Here is a 22,994-nt window from a genome sequence, read left to right as displayed (position 1 = left end):
TTTATCAACATGGTTATTCAATTCAATATAATGTGCTAAACTTACCCCTTGGTATCCATAGTATTGACTATCCAATGGTAATTTTGTATTTTGTGCAGTTTATCTCTACCAGTCCCCAATTCATGTATATTATTAGAAAGGAACCGAGTTCCCCATCTTGGAATCTATACGATCGGTTCAGTAAATATGTTTGACAAGCATTTCATATTTTCTGATGAAGTATTTCAATGCATGCGTCCAATGTGCTTAGGGATTTGTACTGAGAGGATCTCTGCAAAATTGCTTTCTTCAGCACGTTGCAACAGATTTTGCTGAGTATTTGCTCTCTTGATGCAAGAGGTGGGTCAATGAATACAAATGTTTCCCTTATGGAAGGGAATAGAGGGGCTTCACTTACCTGGATGGACCACTTGAAAAAGAAAATACACTCAAAAACAAATAACCCAACTAACAAAATTTCATCCACTGGAATGTGTTCATAGCTATGAGTTTTGTTTTTCTCCTTTAATTCAGTTTAACAGTTTGACTTTTCTTTTCTACTAACAAAATAACCTGGTTATTCATTTACTTTTTTACATGGAAAAAAATTACAAAATCTTGATCCTGAGAGCGTTAAGTGGAAGCAGAGGGGCACATTCTCCTCACCAAGTCGCCCACACCGTACAACATTTTTTTTCTGTCCCACAAAATCCCTTTCCCAGTTTCTCAAGTTTCTCCTTTTTTTCTTCCCCTTTACCTCTCTTTCCTCTTTTTGTTCTTTTTTCCCTGTTTCCTCTTCGCTCTTGTTTTGGTTTTTTTTTTATCTCTGTGAAGCACGCAGGCATTGGACACGCTATGGTAAACAAACTGCATTATCTGGTAGATATCACTCTAATTGTCCTTCTCGTACGGTTTACCGTGGGTTTTTCCCCTCTTTTCAACTTCCCCGTTATATGTTTTTTTTATGTAATTCAAATTACATTTTGTATATTTTTTATTACTTTTTTTAGTTCTATTTTAATTTGATAAAAAAAATAATGATGCAGCCCAATAGAAGAGGTATCCACACCTTGAATGGGTTTAGCGGTCTCACCATCATCTTGAATTTCTCCTTTGTTCTTTTTCAATTCTTTTGCTTTTGGTACCCCAAAAATCCATGGAAAACAACACTCCCCTCCCCATGACGCGGCTTTGTGTAATTTTGTCTGCTCTGAGTGGAGGTCCTTGGAAATGGCCCTTTCCATCCATTGGCAGTCAGTTTAGTTACCTAGATTTGGCATGGGCAGGGCTAGAGGAAAAGAATCTGGCCACTTATTTCTAATTAAGATAAAAGGACTTTGCTTATTTATTTGATCCACCCAACAGACGTTTTAAAAAATAGCCTTGTATATTTTGAAATTCCAACTTACAGAGAAGACAAACAATGTTCTTAATAGACTCATTTCTAGTGATAATGGGCTTCCTTCGCCTGTATGTTAACGAAAGAGTAGAGGTTTCAGCCAAGCCTCACTTTCGGAATGGGTTTCCTCTTTATGACATAACTTCATGGTCTACCCATCACAATTAGGTTTCCGGTTAAGCTATTCTCGTCTCTTCACTTGTGATCTGACATACGTTGGAGTGCTTCAGCTGCTTGTCAAGAAGTTACCACATCAAAATGGTCAATTTCACAATTTATGTTAGTCACAGCATGCCAATCAACGATTATCAGATGCCTCCGTACCAAGAAGGACAACTTTCCCAAAACCACCCTGCACTGGTAGGATGTGGCCTGCCCATGTCAAACTTGGACCACCCTCACTGCCATTGGAGCTGTTCCCATTGGAGACCTGCCACGCCCCTCCATTCTACCGCATGGCATGAAGGGGGTATACTGGGAAAATCCTTGCTGTCTCCCATTAACAAGTTTGCAGATCAGTTATAGTATTTCTGGTGTGATACACTCCTTTGCTCTCTCCCCTCACCCCTCTAACACTTCTGCACAGTGCAGTACGTATGTTTCTTCTCTAATGGGTGCATTGTAGGGCAATTCGGTGTAAGATGGATATTGGAACAGATAACCACTTTCTCATTACTTCATCATGCCCTATCCTCCTACTGTTTGAAATATGTGGCCTGCAGTGCTCCTTTTGGGCTATTCCTCTGTCCATGCATACAAAGACTCAACTGGACCAATAGCTACCTGTTTAGTGAAGAATTAGACAGAGTACCAACTTATCTCCTCGCATTCCCCAGTTGTGCTCCAAAGAGGTCCGATTGTGATGCCAGTGCCACGTGACCAGAAGAATCATTGTAACAACCATTAATAAACGGGACCATTCCATCCACGCACAAGGGACCGCCAACTTTCTGGAAACAACCGTGGGAGGGAGCAATTCTTCAATCACTACCTTTGTGAGATCAGCATCTCTGCGTGGAAGTTCATGATCCTGTCAGGAGCTGTGAAAGGTAATAGCTGTTCTGTCTACAGCCGAGGTGTTATTACTTTCCACACGAGGTGCCAAAACAATTTATCATCATCTGTTTGGTTTGAGGGCAAACCTGTCAACAATTCCACATGTCTGCTCTTATCCCAGCAACAGCTATATGCAAGCGATTACCACTGTGTTGAGAACTAGCACAGCATCATGATCCTGGCATCTCATGTGTGAGGTGTGCCAGTACTTTCAGCTGTTTATTTCGGCAAATACTTAAGTGATGTGGCTTCTAAACTAAACTTTAGGCACCAGCACTTATTATTTTACAAATAAAGTACTGGTGGCAATTGGGGAGAATGAATCACACCTTAGCAGCCGGCAACATAAATTATATCCCGTTTCCCTACCTGAAGATTTTATCTCATGGGTGTCATAAGGACGTAACCTTCTAGTGAAATTTAAAGGCATCTCCCCAGTTACATTTGGTGGTGTGGAACGTTATAGCCAGCCATTGCCAATCACTGGATTCTAAAATAAAGTAGAACCACTCTGGCAAAGACATATTGAATCTGGAAAAACAGCAATATGACCGAATAATAACACTGACCAATGACTCTCCTGGGCATATAAATCTCAAGATCATCGTCAACTCTGTTGTCATTGTTTCTTGGCCAAAAAGATACCTGCTGAGTGATGGGGACTAGTGACAAGGGGTTCTCATAATTCTCACCAATAACAACAGTGTGCATAAAACGTGCCATATGTGTGATAGGTCTGTAGTTTTAGAACTCTAATCAAGGCACCTCAGGAATTATGTGGGGCAGGGCATATGAAACACTGCATGCCCACTTTGTGGCAACGCAAGCTGTGTCAAAAATTCTTATGCACATTAGAGCATACCCTGTTAGCCTTTTCTCAGAAGACACGGAGAACAATATGCCTTCCAGTCAATCTATGTGAACAATGTATTGACTCATTTTCATCTTACAGAAATATAGCGTTTAAAGTGCCAGTGACCGCATGAAAAGGGACTAGCGATTTCCCATCATGAAACCCCCGACCCATTTGCCAGAGTTGCATAGAATTTTAAAAGTGCAGAATTGTTTCTTTCCTATTTTCGTTTTGGTTAGAATAGTTATAGGTAATGAAAGTGATTGGTATTTTAATGATACAGATACGCATCATGATGCCCCCATGCTACCTTTCTAATCTTCTTTGATTGGAGATTACAACAATTAATGAAAAAAATCAAGAAGATCCAAAGGCTTATCAAAAGTGGCAATAGCACAGTGCAAATCATGTGGGCGCCAATGTCCTAGAATTTAAAGTAGGAATATTCCAAACTTGATGTTACCAGACAAAGGATTAGGGTGGCATTTGCCATAGGGCTGAGGGTGGTATTTGAAGTCACCAAAGGAGCCTGCAAACCCTCTCAGATTACGCTGAACAAAATTATTTGTGATCAATTTGCCTGATCTTTCTCATTGGAATAGGAATGGAGTACTTCATGGAACTGCCCATAATAATGTGCAAATGTGATTCAGAAGTCACCAAGAACGTGTGACATAACTCTGTCCATTTTTGGGTGCCACTCTTCTGAGTTGTCCTTCTACCCCCACTCGCAAATGAGCTGGACCACATTTTAAGGCTTTTTAGGACTTTTTTTAATATGGGGTGTAGTTTTCTAATTTTCTGGCAATGTAAACTCTGCCTAGTGTTGTAGAAAATGTCCTAGAATTTAAAGTAGGAATATTTCAAACTTGATGTTACCAGACAAAGGATTAGGGTGGCATTTGCCATAAGGCTGAGGGTGGTATTTGCAGTCACCAAAGGAGCCTGCAAACCCTCTCAGATTACGCAGAACCAAATTATTTGTGATCAATTTGCCTGATCTTTCTCAATGGAATAGGAATGGAGTACTTCATGGAACTGCCCATAATAATGTGCAAATGTGATTCAGAAGTCACCAAGAACGTGTGACATAACTCTGTCCATTTTTGGGTGCCATCCTTCTGAGTTATCCTTCTACCCCCACTCGCAAATGAGCTGGACCACATTTTAAGGCTTTTAAGGATTTTTTTTAAATATGGGCTGTAGTTTTCTAACTTTCTGGCAATGTAAACTCTGCCTAGTGTTGCAGAAAATATATATGACAAAAGCAGGAAGTAGTGGGCTGATCACCTGTGGAGATGTGGAGCTCTCTTTTTGATTGTTGACAAAGTGAGAAGAGCTGCTTCCCCTAAAGCATGGGTGTGACCACTGGTATTTTTCAGTATGCAGACAAGATCATTGTGTCTGTGGTAGCATTGTGTGGAGCCCTGGTGTGCTGTCGACTATCTACCTGAATTACCACTGTGACACCCATCCCCAGTTAAAATCCTCTTAATGCTATCACTATATGGGCCTCTCCATCTGCTGATCTCCAGTTGCACTTCAAGGACACCCAAGATCAACCTGATTTATACAGCAATGCCTCAGTGCATGTGCAACCTGCAACACCTTAAGCATTCCTTCCATGGCATAAAATAAGACATATGTCCATGGCACTCTAGCAGCCGTTTATGACAATGGTATGGTGATTGTCCATTCCCCTCTCTGAACTATTCACTAGCCCATGATCTAATGCAAAATCTAGTATTTTCCCAAAAATGTTTCAGCCTTATTTCTACAGAACGCTCTGGTAAAGCCTACATCTCTGTTGCACCATCATGGAAACCACCAGTTCTTCATTTATATACCTCTATATGTAGTTCTGATCTATTGGCATTTTCATCAAAGAATGTTTAAACAGATCCCTTATCTCTGTAAAGTGCGTAGCAAGGTCAGACTGGAACAGAAAATAGGCCTAGGCACCAAAACAAAAGTGGCCCCATTAGCAAATCAGAAAGCTAAAAGAGTAGCTCACATTCGCAAATCAGAGCAGTTTTGAACTTGTAAACACAAGCTGTATTGTGTGTCTTTGTAAGATATGGACGAATTCATGCTTGTGTGCTTGCTGCAGTCAATGTTTGTGGTAACAGCAGAGGGAAAATGGCACGGCCCACCAGACAATAAAAGAGGTCCACAAACATCAAAAAAACTAGCCTACGCAGTGATCTGTCCTACCAGCCTTTCAGGCACTTCCAGAGTGCCCTGTAGGTCAGTATGACCCTGGTGCACAGTATACAAGGACTTTATTTCCTGTAAAGCTTTGTCCTCAAAGACCAATTGCAATACCATGCACACCCCCAGCACTGGTTGACTCTGATAAAAACGTTACCAGATTCTGAGATCTGCCACCAGGGGCCCTATTATAGATAGGGTGAACTTTCTGTGTTTGCGCCAGGGCGGACCTAAAAACAGGTGTGCTGGACACAAAAAGAGCAAGTGAGCCCTATTGCATTTAATGTGCTGCATCAGGGCAGCCACAAACTCCTGCTGCTATAGGGGCAGTGCATTTAAGTGAAAAACAGAGCAGCTGCTTTAAAGTCGCTCCGTGTTTCACTGTGCCAGGCAGCACCCGTCTGCACTTTTAAGGGGTTTTAGAGATCTCATTGCAGGCAGGTGCAGTCGGTTACTGCACCCGCCTGCAAGGGCATGTCTGGGGGATCCGTAGGACTCCCCTTTCCTCGCTCCAGAGGACTGCCATCAAGGGGTGCACTGACCACATATTTGCCTCTGTGCCAACTACTATAATATGATGCGGGGCAGAGGCAAAAGGATTCCCTAGTTTGCATGGGCCGACACCCACCTGCAAATGAGGGGCACACCCTCTAGTGATAGCGCAGGAGCTATATGTGCGCCAGCGCTTCTGTATACAGACAGGGACGCACAAGTGTCTGTGGCCCTTTCTGTACTACCAAAGTGACCCGGTGGAGTGCAAGTGGGATCACATGTCTGTTGCACCCCAGGGGCACTTCTATAATGCGGCCTTTGCTACTCATTAGATTCAAGAACTTGTTAACTTTCCTATCAGAAGAATGCAAAGATTTATCTTTGAGGCACACATCTTAAATCTCATAACCAGGTGCATCTGAGTTATGTCCTACTTGTAGAGGGATTCACACTCTCTCTGTTCCTTACGGTGGTTTCATTTCCTGGAGAAAGCCCATGAACTGCTTTGGGTTCCAGCAGATCTCATGTGTCAAAGTCAAATTCCAGCAGAGCATTCTGGTTACGGCTTGGTCCCTGCAGTATTCCTGCTCATGATGCAGTGATGGAAGTGTCTCTTGCTTATAATGCATTTGCACACCCTCCTGATTATTCCGTTGTTTCTGTAACCTCAAAGGATAAAGGCAAAGTTTGTGCTGCCTCTCATCTCCGTCTCACACGGTCCTCTTGACTAGATCATTCAAGATTATGCTCCACACCCCCAGTTTAGGGGCTGTATGTTTCATTGGAGGTTCTCTATGGGAGACTTCTTGCAAACTTCACTGCTGGTATGTCGGAGTGCACCTGGTCTCAAACTGAAGTGGTCTAGACATTTCTTTATTTTTGGCCTGTGAGGCTGTGAGGCTCAGTACTGAAGTGTCTGTGGCTACCACTTAGAGAATAATTGTGAGACAAGGAGGATCAGTGTAGGTCTCCTTAACTCATATGAACAGCTGGACTGAAGCACGTTTCACTTTTCAGCCATTAGGTGTATCACTGCCGCTACACAAATTAAGCAAAGAACCTCGGGCCACCTTTCTGATGTTGCATGGTGTACCCCAGTTTCATCTTTGTCAATGGCATACAACAAACCACCAATTTTTCTCTACTCCCAGAGGATCCACCAAGACAATAGAAGAACCAGCACTGCATCAGCCACCTGAAGCCATCTACCCAGATCCAAACCAGCCGAGTTTGCTCCCATTAGACGAAGACATATGGAATATTTTCCCATCATTTTTTTAAAAAGATCCTTCCCTTCCTTGTTATCTTTGTGTCTTGGGTGGCATGCGGTCTCTTCCTTGTCCTGCGCACTAACATCTGTGGCAACTCTTCCCTTCCCCTCCTGGAGGGCCCCTGCATGACCCCTCGACCCTTCAGCGGCCCTCCCCCTCTCCCTGCATGGTGCTGGCCACACTGTCATCTGCATGCCACCTCTCTCACAACCGAGTCTTTCGACAATATTCTCTTTCCGATTAATATGACTAAAAAACTGTACTAATACTGTTGGATTGAACTCTGTCTCGTTGGTGTACTAACTCCCATTTTTGTGTCTGGATTTATAATTTTGCCCAAGATACCTAATACTTCTTTACTAATATGATACATTCCCCTGCTGCCCCTCTCCTCTTAACATCCCTTCTCCCCGCTGCGTTCGCTGGATTGCTCTGCGGGGGCGACTCTGCGTGGTTGGTGTCTCTCTCTCAGCCCCACCCCCAGGGGGTGGCCGGATCTCAGGAGGAACTGAGCTACTTCCTACAACGCGTGCTCTTTGCTTTGCTCAGGATCAATTCTCGCTGCCTTGCCCTCTTTTTTCATTTCGTGTTATGAATTACCGTTGGTTAGGACTTTTCTAGACTCCTAGAAAGCTATGACTAGGCTGGCACCGTTCCTTTCCGTAGTGATTTAAAAAATATATATTTGGTCCAATTGAGTGGCTGGTGTTGTAGGAGTCGTAATACAGGGCAGGCAATGCAGAGATAAATGCTGTCTGGGGTATAGATAGCTAATCTCCTCGACACATTATTAGGGTGACCAGAATTTTAAAGCCGAAACCGGGACATTTCACAAAATTAAAAGGACTGTCATTTTACTTCAACCAAGCGCACAGAACGACAGCGCTCACCAACGTAGAATTACAGAAGAGGCACCAAGTACATAAATACAATTTAAAAAAAATTAAGCCGGTATTATGACTGTTAATTAATTTGCTTTCTAATAAATAACAGCCGCAGTCAGTGAATTTGAAAACATAACAAGGCACCTTTCACCGTTTTCAGTCGGCCCTCTTAAAAAACCCGGGACATGAGCTGAATTTGCGGGGACAGCTGGCGAAAACCGAGAATTAGGAATGCACTCTCTTCCAAATGATTACTGCAGAACATGGGATTTTCTAGATACTGGCTCATGCCATAGCTTAAGTGAGTATCTGGGAGCATACTTCTAAGGTACGATTCGAGCGGGGATTTCCAGGAGTGCATGCTGGGACAACGGGAATGAAAAGAAAGTTTGCTGCAGAGCTATGTCTTTTGAGCCTGAAACCATCAACGAACTATCCTTTCAATCTTTTAACCCGTGGTCATGTGCTATCCTGCCCGGGTGCAGTGCGCAACGAAAATAGTGCCACCACATGGGAGAATGTGATGAGCGGCCGCTGTATCTCAAACAAAATACCCCGCGCCCTCCCCCGCCGAGCCACAGGACCTTACGCCCTTTCCCCTGTGAGACCTCACTTTTTAATATCCTTTCCCTTTAGTATCCTCCCGCTTACGACCCTCTTCCCTTCGACATCCTCCCCTCTGAGGCCTCTTATCCGCGACTATGCTCCCGCATGGGGACTTCTGCCCGGATATCCGCTCTCTTTACTCCTCCATTCCCTGTCAGGCTGCATTCCCATGTCAGACGCCACCGCGTCGTGTCCTCATCACACATCGTTCGTTCTGACAAATGGCGACCGAGGAGCGGGTAAAATCCAAACACTGAGATGAAAAGTCCCCCTGGCCCGTCGGTAGGGGTTGGTTGGAGTGGTGGTGGTGGGTGGGTGGGGGCGCGGGGGGCGGGGGGGGAGTGCGCAGCTCCATGCTTTTTGAGGGGCCTGCATTCGTCATGCAGCATATTTTTTTAATACATTTAAAAAGCAAAGCTCCCCTCTTTAATAATGACGAGGCAGAAAAGACGGCTGATTCTGCCAGATGCTGATCTGCCGTGTTTATTCTCGTATTTGTAAGCAACCAAATAACCAAATAGGCCTTGCCATTGCTGCTTCATCCCTTACTGCCTTTCGAAGTTTACCGGTACCCCAAACTGACAAATCAGCTCTACTAGAGTGTAGGGTTCACCTTTCCTCCTCAAGGCCTCAGCCTGAATTTCTCGGACGGCCACTTCTCTTTTTCGCTACCGTTATTGGTCGGTACCGCAGCGGTCCTACCGCTTCACGTGCATGCCTATCCCATTCCAGTTTTTCAGAATTACCACTACCCTCTGATGAGACCAGGAGGTGTTTCTTTCAGGAAGACCAAGCCTGGCAGTGCAGTGCTTGAAATGGAAAAATAGAAGTGCAGGTGCTCTGTTTCAGAGTATCTGCTTGTTTTTGAGAAGTGCCGGTACTCTCCAATGAAAAGTATTACGTTTTTCTTGAGAAGTGCAGGTACTCTCCCTCTTAAAATAAAAAAGTGCTGGTACTCAGTACCGGCCCATTTTAAGCACTGTGGTAGGGTATGAAAATTTTGCATCCATCTGCGTGGCGAGCCCCATACCATTTGGTTCTTCTACTGCACCCCCCTCTTCATGATCCCAATCCCTCCGTAGTGCATCTTCTGCGACTCTTGGCATATGTGTGAAACACTTTCTGGTGCATCTCCTACTCCTCCTCGTGACCAGCCCTAAGTCCTTTAGTGCGTATTCTGGATCTCAGCACATGACAAGCCTCATACTCTAGGCTGCTTTTCCTGCACCCCTAAGCGTGACCAGCCCTACACCATGTAGTGCATCTCATGGGCCTCTCCTCTTTACAAGCTTCACACTACCTGGTGCATTTTCTCCTTCCCTCCACATTGAGCCCACACCTTCTGGTGCCTCGCCATTTACCTCTCCTAGTCGCTACCAACTAGTAGGTGACAGCGACTGGCTTCGGTGGCTACTTACTACTTTTCTGGCATGAGGGTCCAAGACCTTATATACCATTGGGTTTTCTGTCTCTCAGCACTGAACACTCTCACCTGAGGAAGAGTACAAAAATTCATCATTTTGAACCCAGTTTCAAGGTCCTTCTCCAATAGTTTAGTTTGAGACATCCACTCATGCAGGGATCAAGGTATGCATGCTTTGACCCGATTTACCTTTCGGTAGATTAACCATTAAGTCAGTTAAAGTCTGTTTTGGCCCATACTCCACCCTTCCATTCCAACAGATGAAGACATATTCCAGTGGACCAACTACTTCCGTACAAGTCATAGGAACTTCTTACAAGAGCAGATAGATTCAGCTTAGAGGGTCTGATACTGGGTGTTATTCCTCTGTCTTTTGAATGTTTGGGCACTATAAGTAAGCCCACAACCCCATATCCATGTGGTTATTAAAGAGGGTTAGGGGACATACCATATAAGGAAAATCACTTGCAGCAAAGACTTTCAGAGCTACGATGCTAGTGTATGAATTTACTCTAGAGCAGATGTACTCAGTGTCACTTCAGGAGAGTCATATCTATTCTAGATTTTCAGAATATCAACAAAAGAAGAACTTATAGACAATTAATCCAAAAATCAACTCATTTACATAGTTACAGGTTACCCTCCAAACTTGATAGATAGATAGACCTATCTTGGGCCTTGGTCTGGCTCCCTTAGCTAGATATTGTGCAGTAGCTCGTTTTGCAACTTCCCTGAGCTCGAAATACCATTGGTCAAGTTCCTCTACTAAAGTCCTGGTGTCAGAGTTATACTAGTAGATTAAAACAAACATAGCTCCCTATACGAACCTGTCAAGATGGCTGTGGTTTGTCCCTGTTTTCCTTTCAGAGGATAGCTAAACAGTGCAATCCATGGAAGGAGACTTGTGATTGAAAATGACTGGTGTGACTTGCATGAAGTCTCTGGCTGATTCTCTTATCACCGTGGCTTCTGTATTGGAGAAAGTCAATCTGCAGCTTAGCTGTACAGCCAAAAAATGGAATCAGTGGGAGTCTACCACCTTTCTTACTTGGTTCTACAAGCATCACAGATCACACCAGATTGCTGAAAAAAGAGGCCGGAGCTTCCGTGAGTAATCAAACGAAGACTGCTCTTCTTGCAAACCACCTCTATAGCATCTTCCATCATGACCTGATCCTCAACTCTGTAGTTATTGGATACACTTTTTGCCTACATTCAATAATTTACATCAGTCATCCGTTGAATAAAGCAACATTCACCTGCATGAATATTAAAACTAGCGCAGGTTCCAAAGACATTCATCAAAGTCATCATCCTCAAAGTATAGCTTACATGCACCTATGCTTTACTTGCTCTCCCAGAGGTGCCTAGAGAATACTCTGCTGATCCTTTTCCCTTATGGTCTTCGGGGCCAATGTCACTTGGCTCACCGATTCCGCTGGCAATGCAGCTGGCTCCATGCTTTGCAACCAGCAAACCATAGATGAGAAATAAAGAGACCCAGAGCTCATGAAGATGTACACCAGGCGCAGTCAGAGTTTTTCTGTAACTGAGAGTCTTTCCACACACTCGCCTCCTTCGATAGAAAGTGTACTTCAGAAGTGCATTTACTCTTGCCAGTCCAGAGTCCTTGATCAAAAAGCTAAAGTCATGAAGCACAGGAAATTCATCAAGAACAGTAGACACCCCTTCTTGTTCCTCAGTCTCTTCAAAAAAGCTTTTCCCAGCACCAGCGCCCCCACCTGAACATGAGCGGAGCCTGCCAAGGACAAATACGATTTGGAGACTGAGGAAAAAGCCACTATTCTTACAGAAATATAAATTCTTATCTGCATAAAGCTTTAAGGCTTAATCGTTCCTGCAGTGACCCCTCGAGATGGAGGCTTTCATGCTAGACCATTGAACACTCTCATTGCCCTTAGTTATGAGGGCCAGAACACAATATGGCTTCAGAGTGCAAGTCTAGCAAGACCTTAGGTTTGATTTAGCTGCTGCTTTTCAGGAAACCCAGGGCGAGATCATAAACAGTTTTAAGTCAAAAGCATTTGTTTTCTGCAGCCCCTGCAAAAATTGAAGTTGCAGCTACCTAAACTCACCTACAAAGAAATAAGATGTGTTTGTTACAGGCCAGGGCTTCTGACAGGGGGTACATCCTGGATAACCTAGGTTCATTCTAAATCAAAGCAAGACATGAAACCAACTCTGCACTAGCTCTAATGGCCTTCGAGGAGGCCTGGCTGTTGTGAAGCACCATATGTCCGCATCTAAAAGCAGAGATTTCAAGAGGTATATTTATACTTTTGTGTATGGAGGTCAACTAAGCCTAGCATTATAAAAATGTTTAGTTTGCCACTTTAATCTAACCTCTTCTGTTTTGGAACACAGTTGTATTATTAACAGCCATTTTGACACTACTCAGTTTAAACGCCTCAGAGTGATGAAAAGGTAAGTTGACCCTACTGAGGTGAGGTGCCTGATACTGACAGTTCAGAACTCCAGAGTCCTGAGCATCATAAAAAAGATAATGCAGGTAAACCCGTATATATTAACACATTTTGCCATAGACACAGAATGTGTAAAACCCTTGGTAGATCGGGTTCTTAGTTTGCCTCAATGCTACTGCCTTAGCTCATCCTCACCCTTAAAATTGGAAACCATCCTCAGATATATTACCAGTGCTACTAATGGATTCAAGCACCATAAAATTAGGACCACAGCAACCTCTCAGGTCTTCACAGAAGAGAAGACAGGATAATGATAACTAATTCTAGACTTTTACTAAATAAACCAGTCCCCATTTTGGACACATTCAGGGTCACCACTGCTGCTCAGATTTCGGCCCTGTTGATTGAGATCTCCCATCCAACCTGCTTCATGCAGGTCTCTATTTGGAAATGTGATACGTTTTACCTCTGATATGTAAGGAAACTGACACTGCAGGCCCTTCATGCAATCAGTTACTTCTAGAATAATTCCCACCTGGGCATGGACTATTGAAGCAGCAAGCCTAGATCAGCCAAACATTACATGCAGAGTAGACCTTGTCCTGCCTTCAGATGGTGATAGTCATCAGCTTCAAGCTCAGATTTCAATCTGCAACTTAACATTTTGGCATGCTGCCAGACCACGAACAAGCAAGAATCGGCCGTATGCTTCTTACAACATTTATCAGCTCGTCCCCAGCGTTTTCTTGCCTCCATAGCCACTGTTGGCAACTTCAATATTCTGCAAGAAATGATATGCCAGTCATGGTGGCTTTTGGAGCACCCAATTTTTCATGCTGCCATGCATCAATGCAGCCCCCGCTCAAGGCTGAAGATGGAAGAGGTGTAATTCCAACTCCTCTTAAGGTTCATCAGGCGTACAAGACAGAGCTGTTGGTTGTCTCTACAGGCTCTATCATGATGGACTCTGAATTCATATCGCATAAAAGGAGGCCTCTTTGATGGTCTGTCACATAAAACCGACCTTGTCAACACATGCTATGTGGAGTTTAGGAAAAACATTCGTGTAGGTACACCAGAGATCGACATGCTTTTTGGCCGAAGAGTTACACAGCATCTCCCTTTAGCTCTCATCCAGTACTTAGAGTGTGCCGCAGACATGGAACTTGTCTACGCAGACAGCATGACTACAAATTTTAATAGAAGGGACATTCTGGTTCTCTCCTCCCAGCCTTTTGGTCATGAACATTTAAGAGAAACGCCAGAAAATCAAAATGTCCCTTGTCGCTGGTCATCTTGAAGGAATGAAAAATGTAGAGGAAGAGACGCTGTGCAAACTGTGCCATTCCCGTAAAATAGGGGGATTTCAAAATTGGTGTTCAGTGGTTGATTTAAAAAAGCTAGGTAGAACGTGCATCAGACATCTCTGGGGCACTCATCTCTGGAACGAGGGGTGCTGTGATACTGCAGCGCTCCCATCCTCTGCACTTACTTGCTTTGAGCTCCAGTTTCCATTACATTTCATTGTTTTAAATCATGATCTGAATACCCTCTCACTGTAAATGTCTCGCAGCACCCTTGTATGTACCACTCCAGATGATTTTTAATGTTTTAGCAGCATTCGGGGGCCAATGAAATGCCATCGTTCTACTACCCCCCTTTTTACCTCACAAACTTTGCTTCTCATGACTACAGTGCCTCTGCAAGTTGTGAAAGTTATCTTGGATTTCACATAGGATAATTAACATTTAAAAAAATGAAACTGGAAGCCCTAGAGGGAAATTTCTGACCCATTTCTCTAATTTCTAACAGGTGATAAACTTAAGTACAAGAAGTACAAGCCATTCACCCATTGTTTTTTTGTTCAAGTACAAACGTTATGTGCCCTGCCAGGACCATTGCACCAAGTTGCAAAGCAAGAGCTAGGAGCCCAGAGTTGTAGCTGGACAGTGTATGAAGCTGTTAACTCTTAAACTTCACAAATTACAAAATTATGTCCTTCAGTAGCTTAAATTGAGAAAGCAGGTTTACAAGTTGATTTCCCAAGGAACTTGGAGTTTGCCACTCAGGCATAAAAACACCCAAAATAATACATATCAATTTTTGGTTGATGTAGCAAAACCATTTTTACAGTCTTATATGTCACATACTCTTAAGAAACCCACTCTCTTATGGAACTTTAATTTGGTTTGGTGCTACTTTTGATCAAATCATTTGCCAAAAGAAAGCTGTTCAATTAGCTTTCTCTTCATCCACCTTGTTAGCGGCATTCGTCTCTCAGGAGGAGCAGTAATAACCCCCAGGATCTTATTGCTTACTTTGTCTTTCACATATAGAGGGTTGTTAACACTTCATTTTACCAAGGTATTTATGTTTTTATCTAATCCAATATTCGTGCCCAGTTTCTTTGTGATGCCTCACTTCAGCAGAGCTAGAGAGACCCTTAAGACACAAGAAGTCAAGTGAGACCTACGTGTCAATTTAATTTAACAGGGGACCAATTGAATTTTCAAATCCTGTTTCTCATGTGTGGTGAAAATCCTTCGATGCCCTATCTGGATTGTTTCTAAAGCAATATGTTACTACAAGAGCAGTATCCCTCATTATTAAGAAGACTGTGGCAATTTCACTCAAGGGGGCATTAAAACACATTCCATCTCAGCTAACCAAGTACTTTTAGATATTCTGAGACATATTGTAGTCAAGCAAATCTTTAAGGCAGCGTCATGGGCATTTTCATGTGCCTCCTGTAAGCATTAGTCAGCCGGATAAATGTGCAGAAATGATGTTGTTTCTGCCAAGCAGCCTTTTGAAATATGTTAAATTGGTGGTAGGCTTGAGACCATGATCTTCCAGAGAACCGATGCTTAGTATTCTATGTCACAAGTTGGAAATGAGGGTATAAAAATGTAGCGATGATGTAGTACTGGCGTTCCCACACCCCATATATTATTCTTATTCCCTGTCTTCCTTTTACTCTTAGAATGCTTCCAATGGAATTTTAATTCAAAGTCATTAGAAAATGTGCCCCAAGATAGGTGCGAGAGGACAACATGTAGAGTGAAGTACAGTTGAAACATTACCTTGGCCATGCTTTTTTAACAGATTTGAAAGAAGCAGTTTCCGGGCCCACTACTAGGTAGGTGTTCACAGATGTTCATGAAAAATGATGCATATCCTGAACTATACAAACATTCAAAATATGCCGGATTGCTTGCTAGAAAGATGCAGTTAATTCGATCGATTAGGAGGTCATTGTGCTTGCTAAGTCACAGCTTAATGAACATCTGGTCAACCATTTTTAAAATCGAGGCGGCAGTGAACCCTTTTACAGAATAAGGTTTGACAAACAAATCAGAATCTTCAAAGAATTTAGCTTATGACTGTTATAGAATAGAACAGGTGTGTTCAAATGCACTGATTTTCGTTCTGTTTTATATCTTCAAGTGTAGCTATCGTGCCACCTCGTCAACAATATGGAGGTGGAAGCCTGGCGTTATCTCTGGTAAAATTTGTGGCAGTGGTAGGTTGAAGGTACCAAGCGAGACATGGCAAAGAGAGATGACACCAACCCGGGATTCTGCCGCTCACTTACGCTCTCCGGGCTTCCATCTAACTATGCATGTTTGATGTACTAACAAGCAGCCACCCATGGAAAGAGGGGACAGACTAATATAGAAACGACCCCCTACGTCAACTTCCCCAGCTTCCGTTTAAAACACACAAACAACCCACTCCCACCCAAAAAAAGAACAACCAAAAAGCACATCTGGAAGTGATGCACAAGATTTGATGGGTCTGGAACTTTCAGCCACGGTTTCGCCCTCCTTTCTACTTTCCATCTGTTTGCTCTGTACAAAAATGTTTTTCTTTTTCTCATTCAGTCTTCTCTTTCTTCTTTCTGTCCTATCTCGCCTTTTCGCTCTTACACACTGCTGTTTCTTCCAACTGTCTCTCTTCCCTCCTCTATGCTCTTGTCATAGTGTGAAGAGCGGTAGAGTGATAGTCAATTGGGCCCTTTTAACACGGCTGGCAGCAGTCGATTTATTTTCAGCACATCCCGTGAAGAAAAGAAGACATACTTTGTTGTTTGAGGAAGTGACCTGAGTCAGGGAAGATGGCTGAGCTAAAGTATAGTGTTCCTTTAGGCATGTGACTGAAAAGGCAGAGGTGATTATGCCACATTTCAAAGTCCTAAAACAATAAATATACTGACAGAGCTTCTAATGAATTTCCTGAAAGGTATCAGCAAGAACATAATGTCAAAATGAGCAAAAGACACACTACAAATTTTAGAGGACATCATTTCTACAAAGCAGGTACATTTGTCAGCTGTCACCACCAATGGAAGCTGTGGCCGGATCTGCGCTGCATAGAGTTGGTCATCTGCTTGCCTATATTTTCATACATCTATTTTTGATTCCACTAAGTCATGGACACAGTTCTGGCAGTCCCATTATTGAAGACAACTCTGTAGTTATGCCATCTATGGCTCCTCTCACCTGCCCGCTGTGCAGCTGTTAGCTCCCTGCCTCACCGTGTAGAAATGCCGGACCTGGACAGAAGAAAATCATTCTCTAATGCTCTATGTATAGGTTACGTTCTTTCTGGCCCTTTACCACTCTGTATAGGTACCAGACAAAGTGTGGTAGAACTTTCCTTATTGGAAATGGCATAGTCTTGTTCCACATCCATCATTTTTGTATGTAAGAATGAAGAATTAGATGTACAAATGTTTTTATATGTTGCAAGCACTGTGATCAGGGAGTTTGTGACCTGTAAAAGCCATTTTCTAATGCACTAAACCTATTAAGCAATCCATATTTTTTCCCCAAATTGATAAATGGGTTTAGAACTTATCGATTGACAATTTGGAAGGGGTGGTTGGGGAATTCCTACCAAATTACCAAACGGTAACCTGTGTATCAATGGTTTGCAACCATAATTCCAGTCACAAACAATTGACTAGATACGGATTCACATTTGAGATGGCAACTGATTTGCAAAAGGGAACTAGTTCTCTTTGGACCACCCCTCCTTTGGGAATCATAGTGGCAACTTCAGGGGGAGTAAGCAGTGTTTTGGTGGATCACTGCCTGCTCAATGGTTTAGTAGGCTACTGCCTTCTCTTACTGATGTTTTTTCAAAAATATTTTTTTAAAGCAGCCCTATTTCCTTTAAGAATCTCAGTTTGATATAAAAAAAAATCTTAAATAATTTCACATAGGCAGTGTGCTGCCGTCCCATGCAGGCCAGCATGAGTGTTAAGGTAGGCAATCAAAGGGAGTCACAATTCCTTATCTTGTGCATTGACCCATTAGTAGACAGGTCGGCTCGCAAAGTAAACTACTGGGTGCAAAAATGTCACTGCGCCATTTTATGACTATTCTTTGTGACCAGTATGGTAGTACATAAGGCCCAGCATCCTTAATCTCTGAAGTAAGCAGTGGTTCAATTTAAATATATAGAAGTCTCTAGAGATAGGCCAGATCCTCTCTGCCATTTTACCACTTCTGAAGCTACAAGAGATAATTTCCCTTACCTTCCTCTCTCTCTAACGGAATAGTCTACCCTCACTTCCAGCCATCCCTATATGAAAGAAGAGGAACTCTCTCTTGTCCACCCGATGAAAGAAAGCCCCTGTTCGCACAAGGCACCTTATGAAAAAAACAGTCTGTTATCTACTTTATATCATGCTATATCCCTCTAATCAGACCCCTTGTATCACACTGTCTCCTTTTACTGTAAGTAAAATCTTTTCTGCTTTCATCTCACATCCTTCAGTGGAATGAAATGGCAACCACGTGCAGAAGGAGAGTTTCATTCTCACATCTTACTCTGAAGCTTAAAGGGATTCGAACGCACAACAGACTAAGAAAAGAAGTAAAATACATCTTATCAAAAAAAAAAAAACAACTTCCTTCACAATTAAAGTGCACTATTTTACATCTTCCCACAAATGGTTGGCTTTTCACATTTTAAGGGCATGGAGATACAGTGCTGGTATAATAGTGATCTCTATCTCAATGGTTCTGTTTGAAGAGAGACTGTTTGCTATTGCACTTCGCCACCCTCAGGGAGACCATCTATTGTACTGCTTGAGACATTTGTTGAAGTTTATGGTCCCAGATCTACGTCTGTAATTGACCGTAGTGCAGCACCTGCTCAGAGAGGGAGGATGTCCCAATCACACTTAGTTCACAAGGAGGCAATATCTAATCCCGCCACCCATTCCTAGAGGTTAGAGATCAGTCTCAATCCTTAAATTCCTCTTATAAAACACACATGGTCAAAGATACCCACTGGACATAACCTTAAGGTTGCAATAAAAAATGATGAGAAAATGCACGTGTAAACCATTTTACTGGGATAATAACTCATCTTGGTAAAGGGTGGTTTCACAGTCCAAAAGTGGGTTTTTATTTTTATGTAAGACAATGGCAAACTAATTCAGACCCAATATAAGAGTAGCTTTATATCTCATAAGGGGCTAACTTGCATTCTAGCTAGAGAGAGGGTGAAAGATTACTCCAGTACATTTTGTGAACACCTACTAAAACGAAGTCAGTAAATGAAAAGCACATATATTTACTTTCGGTAATGTGTTACATGATTTTAAAAACAAGACATTTTGTTAGGATTGAGAACGTTTTTCTTGATTGGTAAGTTAGTTTTTTATGCAGGTTACCGTGCCATGTGGTAGCATGTTTCTGCTAAAATTGAAACTGAGTGGCCTGCCTCAGGACAGTTACAACAGCTACCATGATTTGTAGAATTGTTCTGCTTTCACTTCCCCCACTTTGTCGCCTCAGGTTCCAAAGTGATTTGCTATGTTTATGAAGCCGACCAATGTGGCCCAGTCCATCATCTTTTGCCCCATTCTAGTACTGACACACAAAAATATGTTATCCTTCATGGTAAAAATTTCTCTAAGGATTAAAAGCTCCAATCATAGCTAAATTTTCCTAAAGTGAAGTCACCTGAAACATTTCATGTTTCTGATATGGAAGAGATTCCTGTTTCTATTCCTTTTCCTTCATTTTGTGAAAAAATTCTTATTATAGACCACGTGTCCTTGGATAAGAGACCCTCTCTCAAATTTCAGAGGCCTCCCTTATCTTTGTTTCCTTTGAAAGTAATCTGTTTACCTCACTCACTCCTTGTCCCTAAGAGTAGGAATGCCTCTCACACTCCAGATCCCTCACAGGAGGACTAGCTCTCACACTCAAGATCCCTTAGAAGACAGGTTGCCTACCACGTCAGATCCATCCGCCTAGGGACTGCCTCTGATACAAAGGATCTCTCTGAATAAACGGTCTCACACACGACAGGTCCTTCAGAGGAGAGATTGCCTTACACACTCCAGACCCCTCAGAGAAAAATAGTGTCTCATTCCCCAGGACCCTCAGAGGAGGGGCAAATGCCTGCACTAGAGCTCCCCTGTGGGCTATACTGACAATTGCAACCCAGATTCCTCAGAGAAGAAACTGCTTTTTGCACTCCTGATCCCTTGAGGAGACGATGTCTCCAGCACATTAAATCTCTCAATGAGGAGATTCCCCTTTATCATTTCAAATTTCAGGGAAAGACACATACACACTCCTGGTCCCAGGAAAGAGACATATTTTCACTTTCTCCAGTTTCCGGAGAGGATGCTTTTTCTGATTATCCCTATTTCAGAGAGAGGAGACTGCTTCTCACACTTCACAATCATCTGTGAAAATAGAGCCTCCTCTCTTCATTTAGGTTCCTGGGCAAGCAGCCCCCACCTACCCTTGCAGTGCATTAGGACCAGAGCAGGGCATCAGGGCCCAACCCCTTCAGAACACCTCACTTAACAGCCCCTGATCAGTGCATAAAAACTGGCAGCAGGTCAGGACCTAACTGGTATTAAGACTGAGGGTGCCAGACACTGGCAACAAGCCAGACCTACTCGGTCATCAAAACCGAGAGCATTTTTTACTGTGGGTGGAGGGAGCTTCAGAGACCTAAACATATTTTACATGAGGCCACATCGCTTTGTGACATATCACTTTTCAAGTCCAAGATGGACAACACATCCTTACATAGTTATGAACCCTGAAAGAAGACAAACCCTCGCTCACATTTGCTCCCTGAGGTACAAGCCCACCCACTCACAGTAAAGATGCATTAGCGAGTACAGAAAAACAGCTTTGATTTCTGATCAGACATCCCATCTAATCATCCAGGAAGAGACACTGTGTCCTTCATCGAATGGCTCAGAGAACAGACGAACTTACCAGTTCAGTTACCACAGAGGAAAAAAGAAAACAATTTCCTCTTGCTCCAGGTTCATCTCAGTGGACAACTCTTTTGGTACATTTGGTCGTTTTAAGTGTGGAGGTTATAGATCACTGTAGATGCATCATGGGAATTGTACCCCAGAGGGGGAGTTGGTGGATTTTGGTTGTGTCATCCGCATTCTCGGATAAGACCCACCATCCGTGGACTTCAACTCTTAGCCGATATCCCACCAAGATATTTCTGACTGAGCCTTTTCCAACCACAGTCCTCCTTGAATGTACGTAACTCACTCACACATCTATTAAAGGACATTTACCCTACTTTCCTTCTGTTCTTCCTTCTTCTCTTGCTTCACCAACCATTTTCTTTCTTCCTTTTGGGGAACGCTGTGGGCCCAGTACATGCTGTTGATTTTTCTATATGGCTATTCTGCCAGACTGTTGCATTCTGAAAGCTGTAGTGCTGTGGAACTGCAGATTCATGGGTGCAGTGGCAAGAGTTATCCAAGAATGGGTCCGCATGCCTGAAGCTGGCTGCTGTGCTTCCAACAACCCATCAAATCTTGTGCTCCGGAAATGCAGAAAACCTCACCAAAACATCCTACCCAGCAATGGTCCTACCAAACGTTCTTCATTCAGCTGGAATATCGGCAACAAGCAGACATAAAAATGGGTTTGGTGCGTCACTCCTGAGTCCTGCCGACCGGTCTGTGCCACGAGGATAACCTATGTCTCTTTCTCCCCTCCCCGTTACCTCGTTCCCTTCCCCTATTTGTGTGACTGTTTCACAGGTGACAATCTCCGTAGACGGAATCCTGACTTCCACCGGCTACACTCAGGAAGACTACACCATGCTGGGATCCGACGACTTCTTCTACATCGGGGGTAGCCCAAACACAGCCGACCTACCCGGCTCTCCGGTCAGCAACAACTTCATGGGCTGTCTGAAGGATGTGAGTATCCCTGCCACTGGGCTCGGGTGGGCAAGGCTGAGAGAGACACAAACTGCACCTCAGTTCTGATTGCCACACTCCACCTATTCTAGCAGTGAGATCCACACATAACTCTTTCAGTGCGCCTCACTCCCGACCATCCCACTCATCCTCTTTGAGTACGGAGACACACCCTGCTATACAGCTCAGTTATGCTCTGTAGCAACCTCTAATATTTCAATATCTATCCAAATGTTGCTCCCTGTCATGACCTTCAGCATATTTGCAAATCCTAAACTGGGACCTACACAGCTATGTTAATGTAGCTCAATGTTATTCCTATGTAGCAGAAATACTTTGGTACTGATATATATATATATATATATACACACACACACACGCACGCCCAACCACCCACCCCCCGGCCTGTGCACCTTAAATCACCTCCCAACCCAGTGCCCTCATCCATTTCAGTATTGGGCCCAGCCACATGTCTGGTGATACCCCTTCTTCCTGACCTGCAGCTCTTCACCCACTATTTCAGTACAGGGCGCCGCACACAGCTCTGCAGATTCACTATAGTCCTGCCCTGACCTTCAGCCCCCCCCTGTTATTTTATTACCAGGCTCCACATAGGTCCACCTTTCCCCTGCCCCAGCTCCAGATTTCGATCACACACCCTTCTGCCTCCGAGACCTGGAGTATGAAGCAGTCGGTCCCTTCCCTGCTGCCACTGAATCCCTTCTGTCTCGGTGACCTTGTGCTCTTCCTCTCCCCCCTGCGTTTGTCTCCCGACGTTCATCTAATGAATGTTGTGTCGAGGCACCTGACATGCCTGCTTTAACATCCTGACAGCCAAATTAAAAATTGATCTTTTTGACTGACTTTTTTCTCCTCCTGGAGAAAAGTGCCATTCCGTCGCCCCCGGCCGTTCATCCGTCTAGCACCCAGGCCGCAGCGTTAGCTAAAGAGAGAAAAACATATGCTTTTTCGTGAACCCCTCTCATCTTTCTTTGTCACTTTTGGACACTGTCGTCTACTGAACCCAGCAAAGCCTAACTCATTGGTGCTGTACAACCTTCGGCGGTGTGCAGCTTCGTTTCTTTCCCTTGTAAGCGTTTGACAGAGCATCTTTCCTTGCATCATGGCTGCTGAGCTGAAGGAGGCGCTGCTGAGATCA

At 43.5% G+C, this 22,994-nt stretch overlaps 1 protein-coding gene across 11 annotated transcripts in view; it reads left to right on the top strand.

The window, feature by feature from the left end:
• The window catches only part of NRXN2 (neurexin 2), a 1,698,261-nt gene that overhangs the window by 933,429 nt on the left and 741,838 nt on the right, over positions 1 to 22,994 (top strand). For 7 of the 11 annotated variants that reach the window (XM_069207988.1, XM_069207990.1, XM_069207997.1 and 4 more), the window contains 2 exons: positions 814 to 837; positions 21,674 to 21,835. In XM_069207988.1, the coding sequence (XP_069064089.1) occupies positions 814 to 837; positions 21,674 to 21,835 (186 nt within the window). The remainder of the gene's footprint in view (positions 1 to 813; positions 838 to 21,673; positions 21,836 to 22,994) is intronic. The other 4 variants (XM_069207993.1, XM_069207998.1, XM_069207992.1 and 1 more) reach the window with 1 other exon arrangement.

This window comes from Pleurodeles waltl, chromosome 9, assembly GCF_031143425.1.
Source record: "Pleurodeles waltl isolate 20211129_DDA chromosome 9, aPleWal1.hap1.20221129, whole genome shotgun sequence".
NCBI lineage: Eukaryota > Metazoa > Chordata > Amphibia > Caudata > Salamandridae > Pleurodeles > Pleurodeles waltl.
This window is presented reverse-complemented; position numbering and strand designations above follow the sequence as displayed.